The following is a 20,147-nucleotide window of genomic DNA, read 5'->3' on the forward strand; positions in this document are numbered from 1 at the left end:
CGGAAAACAACTGTATTTTTTTTTTACTTAGAACAGGCATTTGCATATTTGCATATGAAGAAAATAGTTGGTAAAACTTGGTTGTAGCTAGCTAAACCTCTCACTTGAATGCCAGTCTCGTAAAATCCAAATTATAAAGGATGGAAAAATCTAAGGTTGTAATAGAATTAATAACATTTCAAGATCGAGATTTAAAACTATCCAGGAGTTCTTTAAAATTTTGGCATACTCCACATATGGTTATACCACTACGAGAGAGAGTAAACAGTTAATAGTGTTTTTAATAAGACCATCATTTTGTCAATTTAAGGATCCTCGCGGGTACAAAAATGTCAGCAAAAAATTAAACATTTGTTTTTTCATTTCAAATGTTATTTATTACACTATTAGTTATTACTTTATGATATGGTACAAAAAAATCCCCCAAAAAATCGATTCGGTTTGGCCCGAGGTGACTTTTAAAATGTAAATATGATTGAAAAAAGCTCAAAATTATCTGCTTTTTAACAAAAATGCCATTTTTTGGCATCAAAATTGAAATATCTTTTTTAAGTCATCGGTGACCTATATTTTTTATTATTGTTTTCAAATAAGCTGTACATAAACCAAATAACAGTAAAATTTATAGCGATTTCTGTAATTTAGTTCTTTTTTATTTCGATCTTACCCCTATTGCTCCTATTAGTTCAACAGAAAAAATGGACATTAACAAATTTGTATGCTTCTTTCGGAGGTAGATTGTGAGCTTAAATGAACGGTGACCCCATTATTTTATTTCATTTTTCTATTAAGTAAATGATAAAGTTCATTTATAGAAAAATATAGCGAAATCTTATATTAAAAAAAAAATTGGTTTATTCCCACGAGCCCCCTTAATGGACAATTCCTTTGTAAAAACATGCAGATGAGCTGGCAATGTACCGTCGTTTGTACGACATTGTGTGAAGCTTGGATAACGTTGATTCTATTCTATTTTGTTGTTATTCTGAATCTGGACTACCTCATTAGAGCTACTCTTTTGTGCTATTTCATTGAATTGAATTTCATATCATATAATACATAACAATATGAATGGTAAAACAGTAAAGTCGTTTTTTTTGTCATTTCCCAATCTTATAATTTTGCATGTCAACATTTTTCTGCATCCATTTTTCAAATACGAAGTCATATGGAATTTCAAATGTTTAACTGATTAAGGGCACCTGTCAAAATAAGGATGTAAACATTAATTGGAAAGGATGAATAAACTGATTGTATGTGTCTGGTGTTTCTTCAAGATGTGGTCATTTGATCTGATAGTCATCACTGTGTATTACCGGGAGAAATCCGTTTGCGCCAAAAATGCGCCCTTTTGCGCCACAACTTTTTTCTCAAATGCTACGTTTGCGCCACCTGTTTTAAAATTACAGGGTATCATTTTCGCCAAAAAATAAAACATAGACAAGACAAGACAAGACAAGACAATATTTTATTTGAGTCTCACCTCTTCTAAAACAGTTACATAATATTACAATTTAAATATTACAATATAAAACAAGAGCCACTCTAAAAAGAGTTATGAGAGACTATAAAAAAAAGGTATATACATTTACATATATATATTTACATACATAAAACATAAAACAAATTAAAAGTATACAAATGTTAAGAATAACATAAAACAGTTTAAAAGTAAACAAATTTTAAGAATATAATAAACATTTTCTTTTCAGTAAAATATCATAGCAGATTTTGGCAGTGTAAAAATAAACATTTTCATCACTAAATAAAAATACAAATTTATCATCATCTGACATACTATTAAAATCATGACAAAAAGAATTAGCATGACTAAACAACACAGCACGAAAATCTGCATATAGTGGACATTTCAAAATTACATGTTTCTCATCTTCTATGGTTTCATTACAACTAAAACATATTCGTTCATTAATAGGTAAGTTCTGATACCGGCCCGTTTCAATTTTTAGGGGCGCAACACCACAACGAAATTTTGCAAAAGCACTTCTATATTTCCCTGCAATAGTTTTACAAATGTAATTTTCTACCTTAAATTCTGTTTTAAATAATTTATAAGTACGAAGTTTGGCATATTCATTCGAAACCAACTTATTATGCCATTCAGTTTTATATAAATCAATAGCTAAGCATTCTATATCCTTAATTACATGTTTAGTTAACAATATATCACAGTTACAATATGGTTCAAGATTATACTCTTTAAACTTAGTCATCACTCTGAAGCACCAGTTTTTAATTGGCTTATTTCCATACTTATATGACCATATAAATACTCTTTTGTTCAATCTATCATTGTCCATTTTACAAAATCTGGACCATAATCTAAAAACAGCTGTCCATTGCTTTACATTGCATGGAATCCAGCCCATATCACCATACAGAGATAAGTTTGGTGTATACTTTCCTACACCCATAAAAAATCTCATCGCTCTGTTTTTAACAGCATTTATGCAAGAGAATTCTCTTGTTCCCCATATTGAAGCACCATTATCGATGACTGACCATACAAGTGTGTCAAAAAGCTTTGTATAAGTAGAGTAACAAAAACCACCATTTGATTTACATTTTGTAAGCAATCAATAACCCAAGAGCTCTACTTGCCGACTTGGCAATAGCTTTTGCCATTAAATCATAATTTAAAAATTCTGTAAGATGTAAACCAAGGTAAGTATATTGTATTACAATTTCAATATTATCATTACCCATCATAAATGTATAAATAGACCTTGGAAAAGAAGGTGGTCTAAAATGAATAATCTTAGATTTACTCAAATTAACACTAATATCATTTGTATGACACCACATGTGTAAAACATTTAAGAGCATCTGTAAGTCTGATTCATTTTCAGCAAGTAAAACAATATCATCAGCATAGAGCAAAATACATATTTTCTCTTCCTCTATCGGAATACCAACATTTCAACTTTTAACCTCATTTACTAAATTATTAATAAAATATTGAATAAAATGGGCGATAACACACACCCTTGTTTTAAACCACATTGAACATCAAACCATTGGGTTAAATTCCCATTAACTTTAACACATGACTGTACTTTATGATATAAAGATTTTAAAGCATTCAACATTTTACTACTAATTCCTATTGACTCAAGTTTACAAAATAATAAAAATCTGTTTACAGTATCATATGCTTTTTTGAAATCAATAAAAGCTGCAAAAGTTGACATTTTACACATTTTTCTTGTTTCAATAATAGTTGTAATTGTTGACAAATGATCAATAGTATTACGATTAGATCTAAAACCATTTTGTTCATCATGTATAAAATTTAGATCATCAAGCTTTACAGTTAATCTTGAATTCAGTACTCCGCAATACAGTTTATATGAAGTTGGCGCATACGATTGCGCCAATAAGAAGATAAATTAATTCCCTCCTCCTGTATTCGGACCTGGAACCGGCAGTTTACACGGTGAATGTTCCCTTTTCTGAAACATATCTTCTTCTTACTGCTGGTTTATAGGTACCCCGAAGTAAAGAAACAATGATAGCAATATAAACTTAGGTAAAAAGAACGTAAATGGGCAATCTAACGGATTTGTATGAAATTTTGCAAGCAATTACATTGTATATATTAATTACAGCATGCGAAACTGCATATGAATATCGAAAAAATAAATATACAGTCACATTAAGATTTTCGAATATATGGTCACCATTTTGAATGTTCTGAGGGAAAAAAAGCACAAATGTATAGGATGCATGTAAATATCTAGTCTGTATATGCATGTAAATATCTAGTCTGTATATGCATGAAATATCTTACATTGACTTTTAATCAAGTCATTATCTATTTTAGACGTGTTTGCAACAATTGGAAAAATGCTTGGTAATCAGCCCGTAAGAAAAGCATTACTTCTAGGATGTCTTATGCAGTTTTTTCAACAGCTATGTGGAATAAACACAGTCATGTGAGTAATAAGTATAATATATTAGTATTAGTATGATTTATGAATATGTGTGAACAAATGGCCTTCGTCAGTGTAAAGAAAATATTGACACCTGCGAAGGGTATTTGTTCAGCCGAAATATTTGTCAAAATTATTTTTATAACATAATCTTTGTATATTATCATCTTACATGTCTTATATTAATACCGTTACGGAAATCCTGAGACTCTTATATACATATACAAAAAAATATAGTTATATAAAACTACAGGTTATTACCTGTACAAAAATTTTATACAAGTAATTGTATAATGCCATCATACAAGTTATTTCTTGAACAAATACAATTGTACAAGTAATTACTACAAGTACAATTTTTACTGAAATAAAGATAATAACTTGTTCAAGTCATTACTTTACCTTGGCCTATTGAAGTTCACAACAAATCGTTTCTCTTTTAAGAAATAATTCATTACTTAGCCTAAAGGTATAAACTCTCAATATGTGAGTACATTTTATACATCAAAGATATGAGCAAAACTGTTCAGTTTAGTTGTCAAAACTAAAGTGCACCCTGTATAACCCCGATACAGACGAAACCGGACTTTGACGCGTTCGAATCGAACGCACTGTGTAACACTGAGTTCAGACAGTAAGAAATTAATACTTTTAAAGAAAATCCAATATCTATTCTTCGGATATTTTGCTCCAATATCTTCTTTGCCATAATACTCATTAGTAACTAAAAGGTTTTTCAAATATGTGGATTTTTTATATACAAACATCAAATAGCGCACGACGATATCAATGATAAAACGTGCTTGGTATTTTTAAATGTTCAAAACTTAATGTGTCTAGTACCTCATAGTTTTTATAACATACATTTTTGAAAATTTCATAGTTAAAATTAACAAACTTATAAAGGTCGTATGTTTGTGTTGTGTCTAGAAACAAAGAAATACGCGTTTTAAAGTGTCTTTATTTTCATGTTGTGTACGCTTCGTTGTCATTACACCTTTTTATACTGTATGCTTCGTTGACACAATATTGCGTTTGTCAATGAATTTTGCGTGTATGAAATAATGCTTTGATATGATTATAACCAATATGCATGTTTAAAAAATAAACAATTTACCACCATAACATGCAGACAGCAACCCATAATATCCGTTGTATTGTCGAAACACTCTTGGAGGTATTTTGTAATGTAAAAAAAATCCTTATGTATACGAAAGTTGAATTGGTAGAAATACATTAACTCGACAGATGCAAATATGACTAAGCATACAGATACACACGTCCGAATATCTAAGTTGATAGCATTTTAGAAAATGTTTACCATACGACAGTCAATGTACGGTTAGGGGTGGGTTAGGTGCCCGATAACATGTTTAATCCTGCCATATTCTGTATGTTCCTGTCTAAAGCCAGGAGCTTATATATATTTTTGTGTTCACTATTTTGTGCAAAAATTAGGCTGTTAGTTTTCTCTTATGAATTGTTTTACATTTGTCATTTCTATGTGATTTTTTTTAGCTGACTATGCGGTATGGGCTCTGTTCATTGTTGAAGGCCGCACGGGGACCTATAGTTGTTCATTTTTGTGTCGTCTGGTGTCTTACGAAGAGTTGTTTCAATACCACATCTTCTTTTTGATGTAGACGGCAATCAAAAACAATTAATGAATTATAGTTTTGGCCTGAATCTCAGAGGGTCATAGATTACAATAGATAATCATTAAGGCTAGAGAATATGTGTATACAATGAACATGTAACTTATAGCCGTCAATAGTAATACAGTTTCTTTAATGTAAAGATATAAAGATGAAGAGATACTTCTTAATATTAACTGAATTGCTTTCTTCGATTATGTTTTTGTTTGTTTGTTTAATTTTTAAGGTATAAAGATTATACTTAGTTTCCTCAAACATTACAGTCTTTCTACTGTGATGCCAAAATCTACATGATTGGTAATTCTGGTACTTTAAGCACCTTAAAGTCCATACCCACCCATATGCATTTCATTCAAATTTTGACTTATTTCGGAGAAGACCAAAAGGACCATATTTATATTCCCCTGTAACCTTTGGCGTCATCGGTAAATTATGCAATTGAGCAAAGCATCAATCATCAACCATCAACCTAACCTTAGACATTTGCTTTGTTTCTTCTATCATGTCTTAATAGTTATCAATAAAAAATTGAAACGTTTCACAGTTGATACTTAACAATTTCTGGACCCCTTCATTTGTGAATGACATGCGTACGTAGTAGCTGATTGTTGGCTGCTTAACGTTCAGGATAAGCACAAAGTAGCAACACATACTACATGTAGGTCCTGGTGGGAGGCCCTCCGGAATTACGTCAGGGAAGTTTGGACTGCCACTGGATAAAATGAGGTATATTGAATAAGGACACAAATGTTGCCTTTCAACAGGCCATTTATGGACCTCTCAAAAAGTTTTTCAAGGGTTCGTAAAGTACACGAGACATTGGATCGTATATTCCCATTCATCCTTTATCGATATTTTATGTATACTTCTTAATATTAGTCAGACCGTACGCGTACGGTCCGACCGTATAAGTATTTTGAAAAAGTACGCATACGGCCCAGACCGTACGCGTACGGTCCAAATACTCATACGGTCTGGAACATATTCACTGACTAATACACGATTTACATCTTAGTTTTAATTCGCTTTGAAATAACTATCAGTTACTACAATTACTCATTTGTCGATATTTTATGTGTATGGTTTTTGTGCCTTGTATCGACATTTTGAGTTGAGCCAATTGCAACTGTACAGGTTTATTATTTTTTTGTATAAGTTGTGCTGTTACACCAGTGTCCAAGGTTAAGGAGAAGGTTGGGGGCTCACATGTTTAATCCCGCCGCATTGTTTTCGTGTCGGTCCTACGTCATGGGCCTGTATAACATAGGTTATACAGATCTGTCATATTTTTTTTCTTTGATAAATAATCCATAAGTTATAAATAAATAACCATTAGTTTTCTCGGGGTTTTTTTCACATTTTTTTTTATATTGGTGTCTTTTATAGCCGACTATATGGTATAGGTTTTCCTCACTGTTAAATGTTGTACATTGGACTATAATAATTGCTTTATTCACCCACTTCATTTAAACTTTAGTGGAAAGTTGTATCACTGGCCATCACACCACATCTAAAAAGCTTTATATGTAAAAAAAAAAAAAAAAAAAAAACCACCCATAGATAAAGTAGTTGGAATGCCATCTAAGGCATTCGGCAAACTAAGTTCAACGAGCTCCTATGTCTGCTTTCGTCTATGCGAATTTGGACCAACATCAGCATTTGGAAGAGCCTCAAATTGTGAAAAGGAAGTCATTAATGTTTTAATGACTGTTCTATACTTTTTTAAACTTTATTTCGTCTGGAATATATTTATTAACTGTTCATTTCATCTGGAATAACGTTGAAAGTCTCAATTCGCTGGTTAAACACTGCAATTTTGGCTTTGGGTGACTGGTGATTTAAGTTCAACTATTTTGACTAATTTAACGGATAAACATTTACAATAAAATACAGAAAAAGGGTCGCCGACATCATCTCGAATACCTTGACAAGCAAATGATTTGTGACGGTTTTTGTCAACGAACTGTACAGTGATTTTTTTAAAACGCACAACGAACGCGACACATTTGGTGGAACGAACAATACAGTAAGAGAAAACTTATTTACTATGATATTGCGTTTATTTTTATTTCTAGGGAACATTTGAAGGCACGTAGTAATTCAAAGTATAGTTATTTGTTATTGCTTAAGGTATTAATACGCAAAGGTGTATGCACGAAAAGACATTCAGCATTGTTTATCTCATAAAACGGGTGAGCTCGTCAAAACCTCCTTGACCTTTTTAAATGCCGCGATTTGAGGTTCGTCCCATGCAAATTCAACGTCTTTGTTCAATATTGCTCGCATTGGGCTAGTGATTTCCGCTAAGTTGGGTGCAAATTTTGAAAGATAATTGACCATACCCAATATAGTCTCACTTCAGCTTTGTTAGAAGGCGGTGGCATATCCGAGATAGCCTGGACCTTGTGAGGATCTGCCCTTAGACCAGATGAGGTTATAACATGATCAAAATAAGTAACCTCGGTGACCCCAACCTCTAATTTATTGTCGTTCTGTAATACTCGCCGAAGGTTTGAATCATGTTCTTCCCGGGTTGATCCGTAAACCAGTATGTCGTCGACGATCGCGACCACACCGTCAAGTTCTGCGTAGCACTTGTCAATCTTTGCTTGAAAAAGGTCTTGTGAGCAATTGAGACCAAATGGCAAACGCTTGAAACGATAACGACCGTAGGGTGTATTGAAGGTAGTAAAATATGAAGACGGCTCGTCAAGACTAATGGTCCAATAACCTGATCGGACATCAAGTTTGGTAAAATAATGCGCGTTCGACAATTGAGGCAGAATATCCTCTAATATTCGCATCGGATAGTGCGAACGCTGAATCGCAGAGTTCAGATCTTTCGAGTCTAGGCATACCCTTAACTTACAATTAGGGTTTTCGACAACGACGAGGGAATTAACCCAAGGTGTGGGGCTGTTTACTTTACAAATAATGTCTGCGTTCACCATGCGATGTTATTCGGACTTTAAACGCGCCGTGGGGAGTGTACGACTTGGGGTACCTCCGGATCAATGTGTATTGTTGCTTCGCCTGAAACTAGACCGACACCTATATCTGAATAATCTTTTAACACTGACGACTTAGTCATTGGATCAGAGTCAGAAGTACATGTTGTTTCGGTGCTGTTAACCAATTTTATTAACTCAGGCATAATCCAAGCAAGACTGCATGCCTAATATTGATGGGGAATTAGTATCTAGACAGTAGAATTCTAATTTACTATTAACGAAACCATGTTCACAAGGGAGACAATAGACGCCAAGTGAGGACAGGGCATTACCATTATAAGCAATCAAGATACGAGGGGACTTTTTCAGAGTGCCATTGAATTTAAGACTTTCAAATATACGTTTAGGCAAAATATTCACTTGAGAACCAGTGTCAAACTTAAACTTAATTGGCTTTGTGCAAACATTAATTGTAGCAAAAGTTTGATCTCTCTTTACCTTATCCTTATCATTAATGAAGGTATTTTGCTCATTTATACAATTAATAAAAAAATGTTGGTCACTGTCACTATTTGTGTCTAGCACTACTTCGTCAACCCTTTGTTTGGATCTGCATACTTGCGCAAAATGATTCCACTTTTGGCAACTGTTGCACTTCTTTCCCTTCGCCGGACATTCTTCTTGTTTGGAGTGTCTTCTCCCACAATTTCCACATCCTTGCTGTGAAGAATAACGATGGGGTTCTACTTTAACTCGATCTTGGTTGACTGGACCCGTCCTAATTCGGTCAGACGTCTGGCGGTTCTTCCTAGATGAGGCAGTGTTATACTGTGAGTGTCTCGGAAGATTTAATTCGTGAACGACTGTAGACGGTTCAAAGTTTTTCATCTCCTGCAGTCGTCTTTGACTATACTTAAATGCCTTCGCGATCTGAACAGCTTTTTCCAATGTCAATGCGTCACCTTGGTTTAAGAGTTTCTCTTTCACTTTCGGCGAACTTGTCCCGAAAATAAGACTGTCTATGATCATCTCGTCAGTGTCCATAAAATTACGGTCTTTAGCAATGAGCTTCAGTCGAGTAATACACTGCTCAACAGTGTCACTACTTTGTGTTTCGTGTCTGAATTTACACCTTGCAAGTAAAGAGTTCTGCTTTGGTTGAACATGTAAGAAATTTGTCAAAATGTACCGAAAGTTTCTTCGCATCGTCTTCACTTAATTGCCATGTGTTATAAATATCTCTTCCCTTTTCACTAACCCACAATAGTAGACACGTAATTTTTACCTTCTCGTCTTTTTCGGCGAGGGGTCCATCGAGGATAAGTCCCAAGTGTTGTTTGAATTTTTTCCAAGTATCAACTAGATTTGATGAACCCCAGTTCATCTGAGGCTGTGGTACTCCGTTGAGATCCATTTCCCGTATTTATCTGACACCATGTAATATTCGCTGGGGCCGTATGGCGAAAATAAGAATGACAAAATTTGGAAGCAACGTGTTCTTTGTATTCCACATTAATAATGATACAAATAATATATGGGGTTTACATAAATCATATCAGACTGATATCAAAGGGAAGTAACTCAACGAACGTAAATCAAAGTACGTAAAGGACTATATAAAAATGTTACATGTACCACACCGTATCATCCATAAAAAATGATATAGGTGTCTCCAGTAGATATAAATGTGTTATTGGAAAAGCCATTATATGATATTCTCTGATTGCATGATTTTCTTATTGATTAATTATCTGTTTTGTAGATACTATAGTGCCAGTATTTTGAGAATGTCAGGATTTCCGTCAAAATTAGCAATCTGGTTAGTCTGCGTGCCGTTTGCTGTTAACTTCCTTGCAACATTTATTGGAATATATTTGGTTGAGCGAGCCGGAAGAAGAATATTGACATTGGGTAGCTTCGTTGGTATGCATCGATTAAAAAAAAAATCTTTAAGATTATGATGAATGATCATTTAACATGCTACAAAGTTGATTAATGTAGTTACATTTTAATTTGTTCAAGAGATTACTTTGGTTATTCTTTCCTTAAAATCCATTTTTGTCTTATTAGCTGTTCAACGTTCAAATAGTTTGTCCTCGGGAATCACTGAGAAGAAATCAATTGTCGAAATGCGTACTTGGTGCAGTTAAATTGGTACCGCTTATGTTATTACAACCACTGATAATTACTGATAATTTGCTGGTGGGCTGTTAGTCCACGATGGTGTTAACAAGCCCAGAAGCTGGTTCTTTTGTACTGGCAAATTATACGGACAATGGTGGATTGAAATTTGCTGTTATAACAAAGCAAATTCTTTTTAACTGAAGGAATATATATTCCTCTATTTTTTCCCAGTTTTTTTTCTCATCTATTTTGGTTCTTTAAAGTTTTTATTAGGAATAAGATTTGTGAAACAGTTTGGCCTTGAGCATCACTTAAAAATGTTGGTGAACTTTTGATTCATAAGTTTTCTTTTTCTTGTGTTTTATATAGATTAGATAGTTGGTTTTCCCGTTTGGCTGGTTAAACACTAGTAATTTTTGAGGCCCTTTATAGCTTGCTGTTCAGTGTGAGCCAAGGCTCCGTGTTGAAGACCGTACTTTGACCTAATATGGTATACTTTTATCAATTGTGACTTGGATGGAGAGCTGTCTCATTGGCACTTATACCACATCTTCTTATATCTATTTATATAATTCAAAATTCTGCACGAACAATTAGTTATTGAGTGTGTGAGAATAAGGAGATTTGATCTGATTGTGTTTGAGACATTTATGCATATGTTTAATGGTATATTGAGACCAAATCGTTTTAGATCGATTAAGGACAAATTTAAAAGTGATTCTACCAAATTACCTTATTTTGTTCAACTATATATCTAGTTTGACAAAATGATTCGTAGGATATATATCAATCCGTAATGAAGAAGATCCCAATGCCCGAATCACAACCAACACACTTTGCTACTCTATATATGGAATCCGACTGTCAATGTCCTTCTCGTGAAAAGTTCGTCAATTATGCACGCCTTTATTTATATTTTTAAATTAACTGTCAGTTAACAAAATTTAGAAATTTTGAAATACTAAGGCTTTTCTACCTCAGGAATAGATTACCTTAGCTGTATTTAGAAAAAACTTTTGGGAATTTTTGGTCCTCAATGCTCTTCGACTTCGTACTTATTTGGCCTTTTAACATTTTTTGATTCGAGCGTCACTGATGAGTCTTTTGAAGACGAAACGCGCGTCTGGCGTTAATATAAAATTTTCATCCTGGTATCTATGATGAGTTTATTTATGACGTCACTTTCCACGTGAGGGGACCGCCTGTATCCCTGCACTATTACTTTTCATCAATCGTCTTCCTGATCGTCATTTTGCAGAAGAAACTAGAAATAATTTTTGTTCTGTAGGTGCTTAATCACAGTTCTAATGATCAATGATAAGAATTTAATTTACAATACAGCATCAAATGTTTTCAACCACTCGCGCAACAATGAAAGGAATTAACGATGCCCCATAACGCACAGTAGTCATCACTTCGTTGTTGACATGAATATCAATTATATGGTCAATTTTATAAATTCCCTGTTACAAAACTTTGATTTTTTCTAAAAACTAAGGGTTTTCAATACCTAAGCTGTAATTGGCACAACTTTTTGGAATTTTTGGTCCTCAATGCTCTTTAACTTCGCACTTGTTTGGCTTTATTTGTATTTTGATCTGAGCGTCACTGATGAGTCTTATGTGGACGAAACGCGCGTTTGGCGTATTAAAATATAATCCATTCCTGGTACCTTTGATAACTATTAATTAAAAAGTTTTTGACGGAATTGCAACAAACTCGAAATTTTCAATGTTCAAGTATTTGTATTGTTTAACTGATGTTAACAGGTAAAATATTATTTGCTAAATGAGAAACCGACTGTTTAAGTAACATTTATCTATATATATACTTTCATGTATTATGACGTCATTTATGTACAATTTATGGTCACCATGTCTGCATCTGTATGCCGTTTTTCTTTATCCTATTTTTTTGAAAATTATTATCTTTTTCTTTATAAATTCTAGCTACCTACTATTCTCTTCTTTTTTTTTTAAGGTTATTATGTTCTGGTCTGTGGCTCCGTTCGTCCGTTCGTCCGTCTGTGCGTCCGTTCAGGTTAAAGTTTTTGGTCAAGGTAGTTTTTGATGAAGCTGAAGTCCAATCAACTTGAAACTTAGTAGACTTGTTGCTTATGATATGATCTTTCTAATTTTAAAGCCAAATTAGACTTTTGACCCCAATTTCACGGTCCACTGAACATAGAAAATGAAAGTGGGAGTTTCAGGTTAATGTTTTTGGTCAAGGTAGTTTTTGGTGAAGCTGAAGTCCAATCAACTTGAAATTTAGTAAACTTGTTGCATATGATATAATCTTTTTAATTTTGAAGCCAAATTATACTTTTTACCTCAATTTCACGGTCCACTAAACATAGAAAATGAAAGTGGGAGTTTCAGGTTAAAGTTTTTGGTCAAGGTAGTTTTTTGATAAAATTGAAGTCCAATCAACTTGAAACTTAGTACATATGTTCCCTATAGTATAATCTTTCTAATTTTAATACCAAATTAGATTATTACCCAATTTCACGGTCCATGGAACATGGAAAAGGATAGTGCGAGTGGGGCATCCGTGTACTTTGGACACATTCTTGTTTTTGTCTATTTTTCAATAAGTTCGTTATCTCCTTTCTATAAACTGAATCCATACTCTTCCTTTGAATCCTTTGAAAGTCTTATGTGGAGAAGATTCAGGAAATATATATTCTTGCAGGGCAGGAACTGAAAAAATAACCTTGCAGAAAAAGGTAAAATCTGCTCTTTTTTTCCTCGGCATATGCATTTTGGCATTTTGCAGGAAATACAAGATCAAATTTGCGAGTCACACAACAGATATATTATTCCGTCACATAAATACTTCCTGTCCGTATCATAAACCATACATTACAGTTATGTTTTATTTTTGCAGTGAGTTAACATTTTTTTCTCTATACTATTGCAGGTATAATCATTGCACTGATTGTCCTAGCTGTTGGCTTTCAGTTATCAGTTATCCATACGCCACCTGTTGCACTTAAAAACGAAACCTATGGCTTGCCAAGTAAATGTGAATACTCGTAAGTCCTTCTGAAGTTATCATGCTATTTATACTTTAGAATTCAAAAATCATAAAGTATATTTGCTACGAAACCTATTTGTATATATTTATATATATATATATTTATCATCTATACTAAGTAAGTCATTCGTCAAAGTATAAATCAAATACAACACTCTCAAATCATCCGAGTGTTCTGTCCATCATGATCAGAGCAAAACAACATGTACAACCAAACAAAACAGAAAGAACAGATGATAAGCTTTCGAATGCTATATTATACGTCCGGTTGGGGTTAATAAAATACCCCCATTCATATATTTATTTACGCCAAAATAACACACATTCATATGTTTTGTAAGAAAATCACAACATTTATGTATATTTCACATCTCATTTAGACGTTAACCTCGTTTGATCATTTGTATAATTCACTAAAACGCGGTTTTCACAGTCATATCTGCAGGAAATGAACATTAATGACCCATCAGTGGCGGATCCAAGGGAGGAGCGGTCCGGGGATTTGAACCCCCATTTTGTTTGGACGATCATTGCATTTGAATTGGAACATATGGTTCGACCCCCCTCCTTTATCCTGGGTTGCCCCTTTTTAAAATTGACTGGATGCATCCCTGCCCATTTACATGCTAACTGCTACCCATTGATAAATTACCTCCGTAAAGTTGCACTACATCGATATATTTGACATTCTCAACAAGTTATGTCAAGTTCACAAGGAAGAGACCCTCGTCTAAAGTCAATTTGACATAGGGAGTAGGAACCTTAGTTTCTAAATACATTCATTATTTATCATGCCAGTACCGAAGCACTTACTACTGAGCAGTCTATCACAATCGGGATCGACTTAGTGCTAGTAAATGAAATAAACACATAATAAATTTTGCACTCCTGAACCACTCTTTCGAATATAACTTCATCGAGAAACGCTCCAACCTTATAATTAGAAAGCTTGACAGGAGTAAATACCATACAACGTTTGGAGCTTCATAATAAACAAGGGTTTATACAGGATAACCATGCTCAACTTTGACTTCCATCATATTAACTACATTTGTAATCAAATATTCAAATATTGGAAACCTTTAGTCTCGAAGACTTACATTCTGCAATTGATGTCACCTTAATACCTTTCTAGATCCTTGAAAGAGGTTTATTTTTTCGTATCGTGCATATAGCTGAAGCATATTAAAGTTATTATATGCCGTATTATATAGCTATTCCAAAAAAGTGTTAATTTCTAGATACTGTACTTTTATCGGGTGGTACTTGACAGATATTTTTCAGATTTGCATTAATTTTTAAAAAAGATCGTAAGATCGTACGTAAGTTAAGTAAACAAAGCCACAATATTACACATGCACATGGTTGGTGTGTGTGTTTAACATTTAGTTTCCAATTTCAACATTTACAAGCAAAATATTTGTTTTTCATAGTTTCATAGAAGTGTGATACGTTTAAGATATTTTAACTAACAATTACCATTTGTCTCTACACGGTTAATATTTAAACTACAATTTTGATGTCATTTTATTTTTGATACTTGTTTACCTTCAAAAGCTAATACAAAGTTTAATTACAAAATAATTAGCTATATATAGACAACATATCATCTCCAATGTCTTAACTAAAAGAAAATAATGTTTTCCAACTAGAACTATCTTTAAATAATCCTTATATGAGCAGAATTCAAAGGGACATACGTACTTCTCATCTTTACGATCCTCCACGTTTATGACAAAAAAATTGCCTATCTAAAATAATGATATACTTTATAATCATTCTAACTATCATTCTAAAAATATACTTTTGGGTTCTCAATTGTCTCAACTTCATACTTGAATTGGCCTCAACTTTTTGATATACGCGTCAATGATAAGTCTTTTGTAGGAGATACGCGCGTCCGGTGTGCGAAATTTTAAGCCAGGTATGATGATCTACAATGATTTTATATAATTAGAATGATTAGAGAGAATTCATTTCTATAATTGTTCAGATTTGTTTGTTTTTTCAATTTTTGTCATTCCTAGGAACAATTTAAAAAAAAACTGTTTTTTATTTGTTTAGTAAGTTTAGTTCTCTTGTGACTTAAAAGAATAAATAAATGCATCTTTTCAGAATAACAGTTATAATTTCTCCTCGTTATAACCGAATATCACTTGTATGAATCCAGAAGTTGATTCTTTATTTCCTTTGTCACAAGAAAATTACTTTCAACCACATACTTTTGTATTTATTGTGACGAAAGAGGGGCGAAAGATACCAAAGGGACAGTCAAACTCATTAATCGAAAATAAACTGACAACGCCATGGCTAAAAATGAAAAAGACAAACAGACAAAAAATAGTACACATGACACAACATAGAAAACTAAAGAGTAAGCAACACGAACTCCACCAAAAACTGGGTGTGATCTCATGTGCTCTGGAAGGGTATGCAGATAAGATATCCTTTGTTGTATACAATGTATTATAGTAACATTAACTATCGTATGACACGACAAGTGACTGTTTAATGCGGGGTTCATACATTGCCGATTATTTCTCCCGTTTGAGATTAGACAGCGATACGGCACGAAAAGTGAAAAAGTCGGATTAGTATCCTCAATTATTTGGAATGTCCTCTTATTGTCTGAACGCAGTCGTTTTAGTTCGTAACAAATTCCTACTGGTCGGGAAGGGTCCGAATAGTTCGGCAAAGCATCCCGACAGTTAGGTGCGTCCCGTAAATAACTCAGCCGACTTTGTCTAGTCGGATTACAATCGTGCCTATGTCGTGACAGATTCTGCTGTATCGGATCGAATTCCTAACAATGTTCTGTGTATTCGGGACGGTGTCCTGTGGAACGGGAATGATCTGGAGAATTTTTTCATTGCTGTTTTTCGGCCGATTGAGTCCAGATTGCATCCAGATCTTGTCGATTGCGAACCGTTTTTGCCGAAACCGTTCCGAAACAGTCCCGTTATTAATTCTAAATTCGTCAATGATACCCTCGTCAGAGTCCCGACAATTACAGAATACAATACGACTGAGACCATACAAAGCCGTTTGCAATGCGATAGAGCGGACCGTGATAGGATTACGTTCCGACAGTACCTGATCATCCCGAGTATGCCGACAGTTTTCGAACGGATAACTTCCGTCAGCGTCGGTTCACTGTCTTGTCACTATCTGATCTCTGTCGGATTACATTCGGTAGAATCGGGACGCAGTCGTGACAGACTAGCGAAAGATACAAATCGGATTGGAAGCGGATTTAGAACGGGATTATCGGGATAAATTCGCTTGGAAACGGTTTAATATCGACGCTTCCTGAACAATATCTGATTGTTGTCGTGATTAAATTATTTTTTTTACAAATTTTAATTAAAGTTTGAATTTCCATCCACGATTCATAGGATCTTGATCAGACTGTTAATAAATTTTAATCGGGAATGGTCCTGTTAAGGACGGCAGTAAAAATCATGAATGTGTGACCCAAGCTTAAGGTGGTACATAACAATATATGGAGATAACTTTGTAAAAATCAGCTAAACGTTTCAATCACTTTCTGTTATTAAGGAAATAGAAAGCCTCTCAATGATCAAAATAAGTGTTTGTCAAACTGCTATATAGTATCCAATGAAATCACTACATAAGAAATGACAATTTCAGTTCATTTTTAATGAGGATTAATCTGACTAATTTGAAGACATAAAGACCACTTTAGAAGTGCTATCAGCTATGGGTTCAACACATATATATATATTCTAAAGTGGTCTTTATGTCTTCAAATTAGTCAGATCTAACATTGTTGGGTTGATGTTTAGACGAGTTGTATATATATATATATATATATATATAAGCAAATTTACAGATCTAACATTGTTGGGTTGATGTTTAGACGAGTTGTATATATATATATATATATATACAACTCGTCTAAACATCAACCCAACAACAACTCGTCTAAACATCAACCCAACAATGTTAGATCTGTAAATTTGCTTTCGCAAATTTTTGGTTCTTCCCTCGCCGGGATTCGAACCCATGCTACTGTGATATCGTGACACCAAATCGCCTGCACTGCAGCCGTCCCGCTAGACCACACGACCACCTGGGCTCTCAAAAAAAGAGCTTTCGGTGGGCATATGTTACCTTTCCACGTCAGTTTTAATCTAGCGGCGTACTACAGTACATGATATATAAGGCATGAAGATGTTATTGTTTACAGATCAGCTAAATTATCTATAGTAAAGGATCCTACAAATTAATGTAAGATACAGTCACAGAAAATAATTATATTCATAAGTACGTCTGAGTCAGTGACAACCCTACAACAGATGTATCCATCGGATCGCCACCAATGATGGTGATACATGGCTGTGTACATAATGTATATACAACTCGTCTAAACATCAACCCAACAATGTTAGATCTGTAAATTTGCTTTCGCAAATTTTTGGTTCTTCCCTCGCCGGGATATATATATATATATACAAGTCTAAATTGTAAACTACGTTCAAACCTATGACTGCGTTGGATAAAAACCGCAATTTTTATACGTGTGCATGTCAAACAAATTTCGTTGAAGAAGTATATATACATGTTGGGTTGATGTTTAGACGAGTTGTATATACATTATGTACACAGCCATGTATCACCATCATTGATGGCGATCCGATGGATACATCTGTTGTAGGGTTGTCACTGACTCAGACGTACTTATGAATATAATTATTTTCTGTGACTGTATCTTACATTAATTTGTAGGATCCTTTACTATAGATAATTTAGCTGATCTGTAACAATAACATCTTCATGCCTCATATATCATGTACTGTAGTACGCCGCTAGATTAAAACTGACGTGGAAAGGTAACACATGGCAAGCGAAAGCTCTTTTTTTGAGAGCCCAGGTGGTCGTGTGGTCTAGCGGGACGGCTGCAGTGCAGGCGATTTGGTGTCACGATATCACAGTAGCATGGGTTCGAATCCCGGCGAGGGAAGAACCAAAAGTTTGCGAAAGCAAATTTACAGATCTAACATTGTTGGGTTGATGTTTAGACGAGTTATATATATATATATATACAACTCGTCTAAACATCAACCCAACAATGAAAGCAAATTTACAGATCTAACATTGTTGGGTTGATGTTTAGACGAGTTGTATATACATTATGTACACAGCCATGTATCACCATCATTGATGGCGATCCGATGGATACATCTGTTGTAGGGTTGTCACTGACTCAGACGTACTTATATATATATAGACGAGTTGTATATATATATATATATATATACAACTCGTCTAAACATCAACCTAACAATGTTAGATCTGTAAATTTGCTTTCGCAAATTTTTGGTTCTTCCCTCGCCGGGATTCGAACCCATGCTACTGTGATGTCGTGACACCAAATCGCCTGCACTGCAGCCGTCCCGCTAGACCACACGACCACCTGGGCTCTCAAAAAAAGAGCTTTCGGTGGCCATATGTTACCTTTCCACGTCAGTTTTAATCTAGCGGCGTACTACAGTACATGATATATAAGGCATGAAGATGTATCACCATCATTGATGGCGATCCGATGGATACATCTGTTGTAGGGTTGTCACTGACTCAGACGTACTTATGTATATATATATATATATATATATGGCAACTTCCAAGAAAAAGGAGCTTATTTCGTAATATATATGGCTCAAACTGAACCAAACTTAAGTATACAGGGACTATCAGCTGTTACATGAATACCTGTACTACAGCTGCGGTCGATTTCTTATTTTTTAAGTTCTGCGGTTTGCTCACCACCAAGCAACCATGCAAACTCGTCTTCTGAACAAAGACAAGTAAATTATCATGAGTAAAGTGAATATGAAATGTAATTTGAATGGACAGAATAAAAATTGATAGGAGCAGAAAGATTTCCTAGCAATGGAATCTTGAAATGTTGTTTCCGGAGTTAATTAATTTGAACCTTAAACTAACATGGCCTTATATCACAATACTTATCAGTTCGGAGCCATTTATAATAGCTGATTATGCTGTATGTGTTTTGTTGAAGGCCTTACGGTGACCTATAGTTGTTAATTTTTGTGTCATTTGGTCTCTTGTGGAAAGTTGTCTCATTGGCATAATCTGTTTTTATATTTGCTGAATATCACTCATCATGGATCATGCTACAAGAAAGGAGAATTACCATGTTGCTATACTCTAGTAGTCCCTCTTATGGTTAGTTTTTTCGGTTTTTTATAAAAAAAAAAAACTGACTTTGAAATGCTGACAGTTTTAAAGAACCCGTGACTAAATTCATTGGATTTGCGCATAATAAATATAATAGACGTTTGAACTGTAAATGAAATACTATGTAGCTTGGTACATTTAACTCGGCTCATATCTTGACTTACATCTAGACATTGACAATGAGGTTCGGTTGAAAACAAAACTTT

The 20,147-nt window shown here is 34.2% G+C and overlaps 1 protein-coding gene across 1 annotated transcript in view; it reads left to right on the forward strand.

The window, feature by feature from the left end:
• The window catches only part of LOC134725367 (proton myo-inositol cotransporter-like), a 46,735-nt gene that overhangs the window by 14,539 nt on the left and 12,049 nt on the right, over positions 1–20,147 (forward strand). Inside the window, exons 4-6 of the mRNA XM_063589130.1 lie at positions 3,845–3,956; positions 10,322–10,482; positions 13,603–13,717. Of these exons, the coding sequence (XP_063445200.1) occupies positions 3,845–3,956; positions 10,322–10,482; positions 13,603–13,717 (388 nt within the window). The remainder of the gene's footprint in view (positions 1–3,844; positions 3,957–10,321; positions 10,483–13,602; positions 13,718–20,147) is intronic.

This window comes from Mytilus trossulus, chromosome 1, assembly GCF_036588685.1.
Source record: "Mytilus trossulus isolate FHL-02 chromosome 1, PNRI_Mtr1.1.1.hap1, whole genome shotgun sequence".
Taxonomy (NCBI): Eukaryota; Metazoa; Mollusca; class Bivalvia; order Mytilida; family Mytilidae; genus Mytilus; species Mytilus trossulus.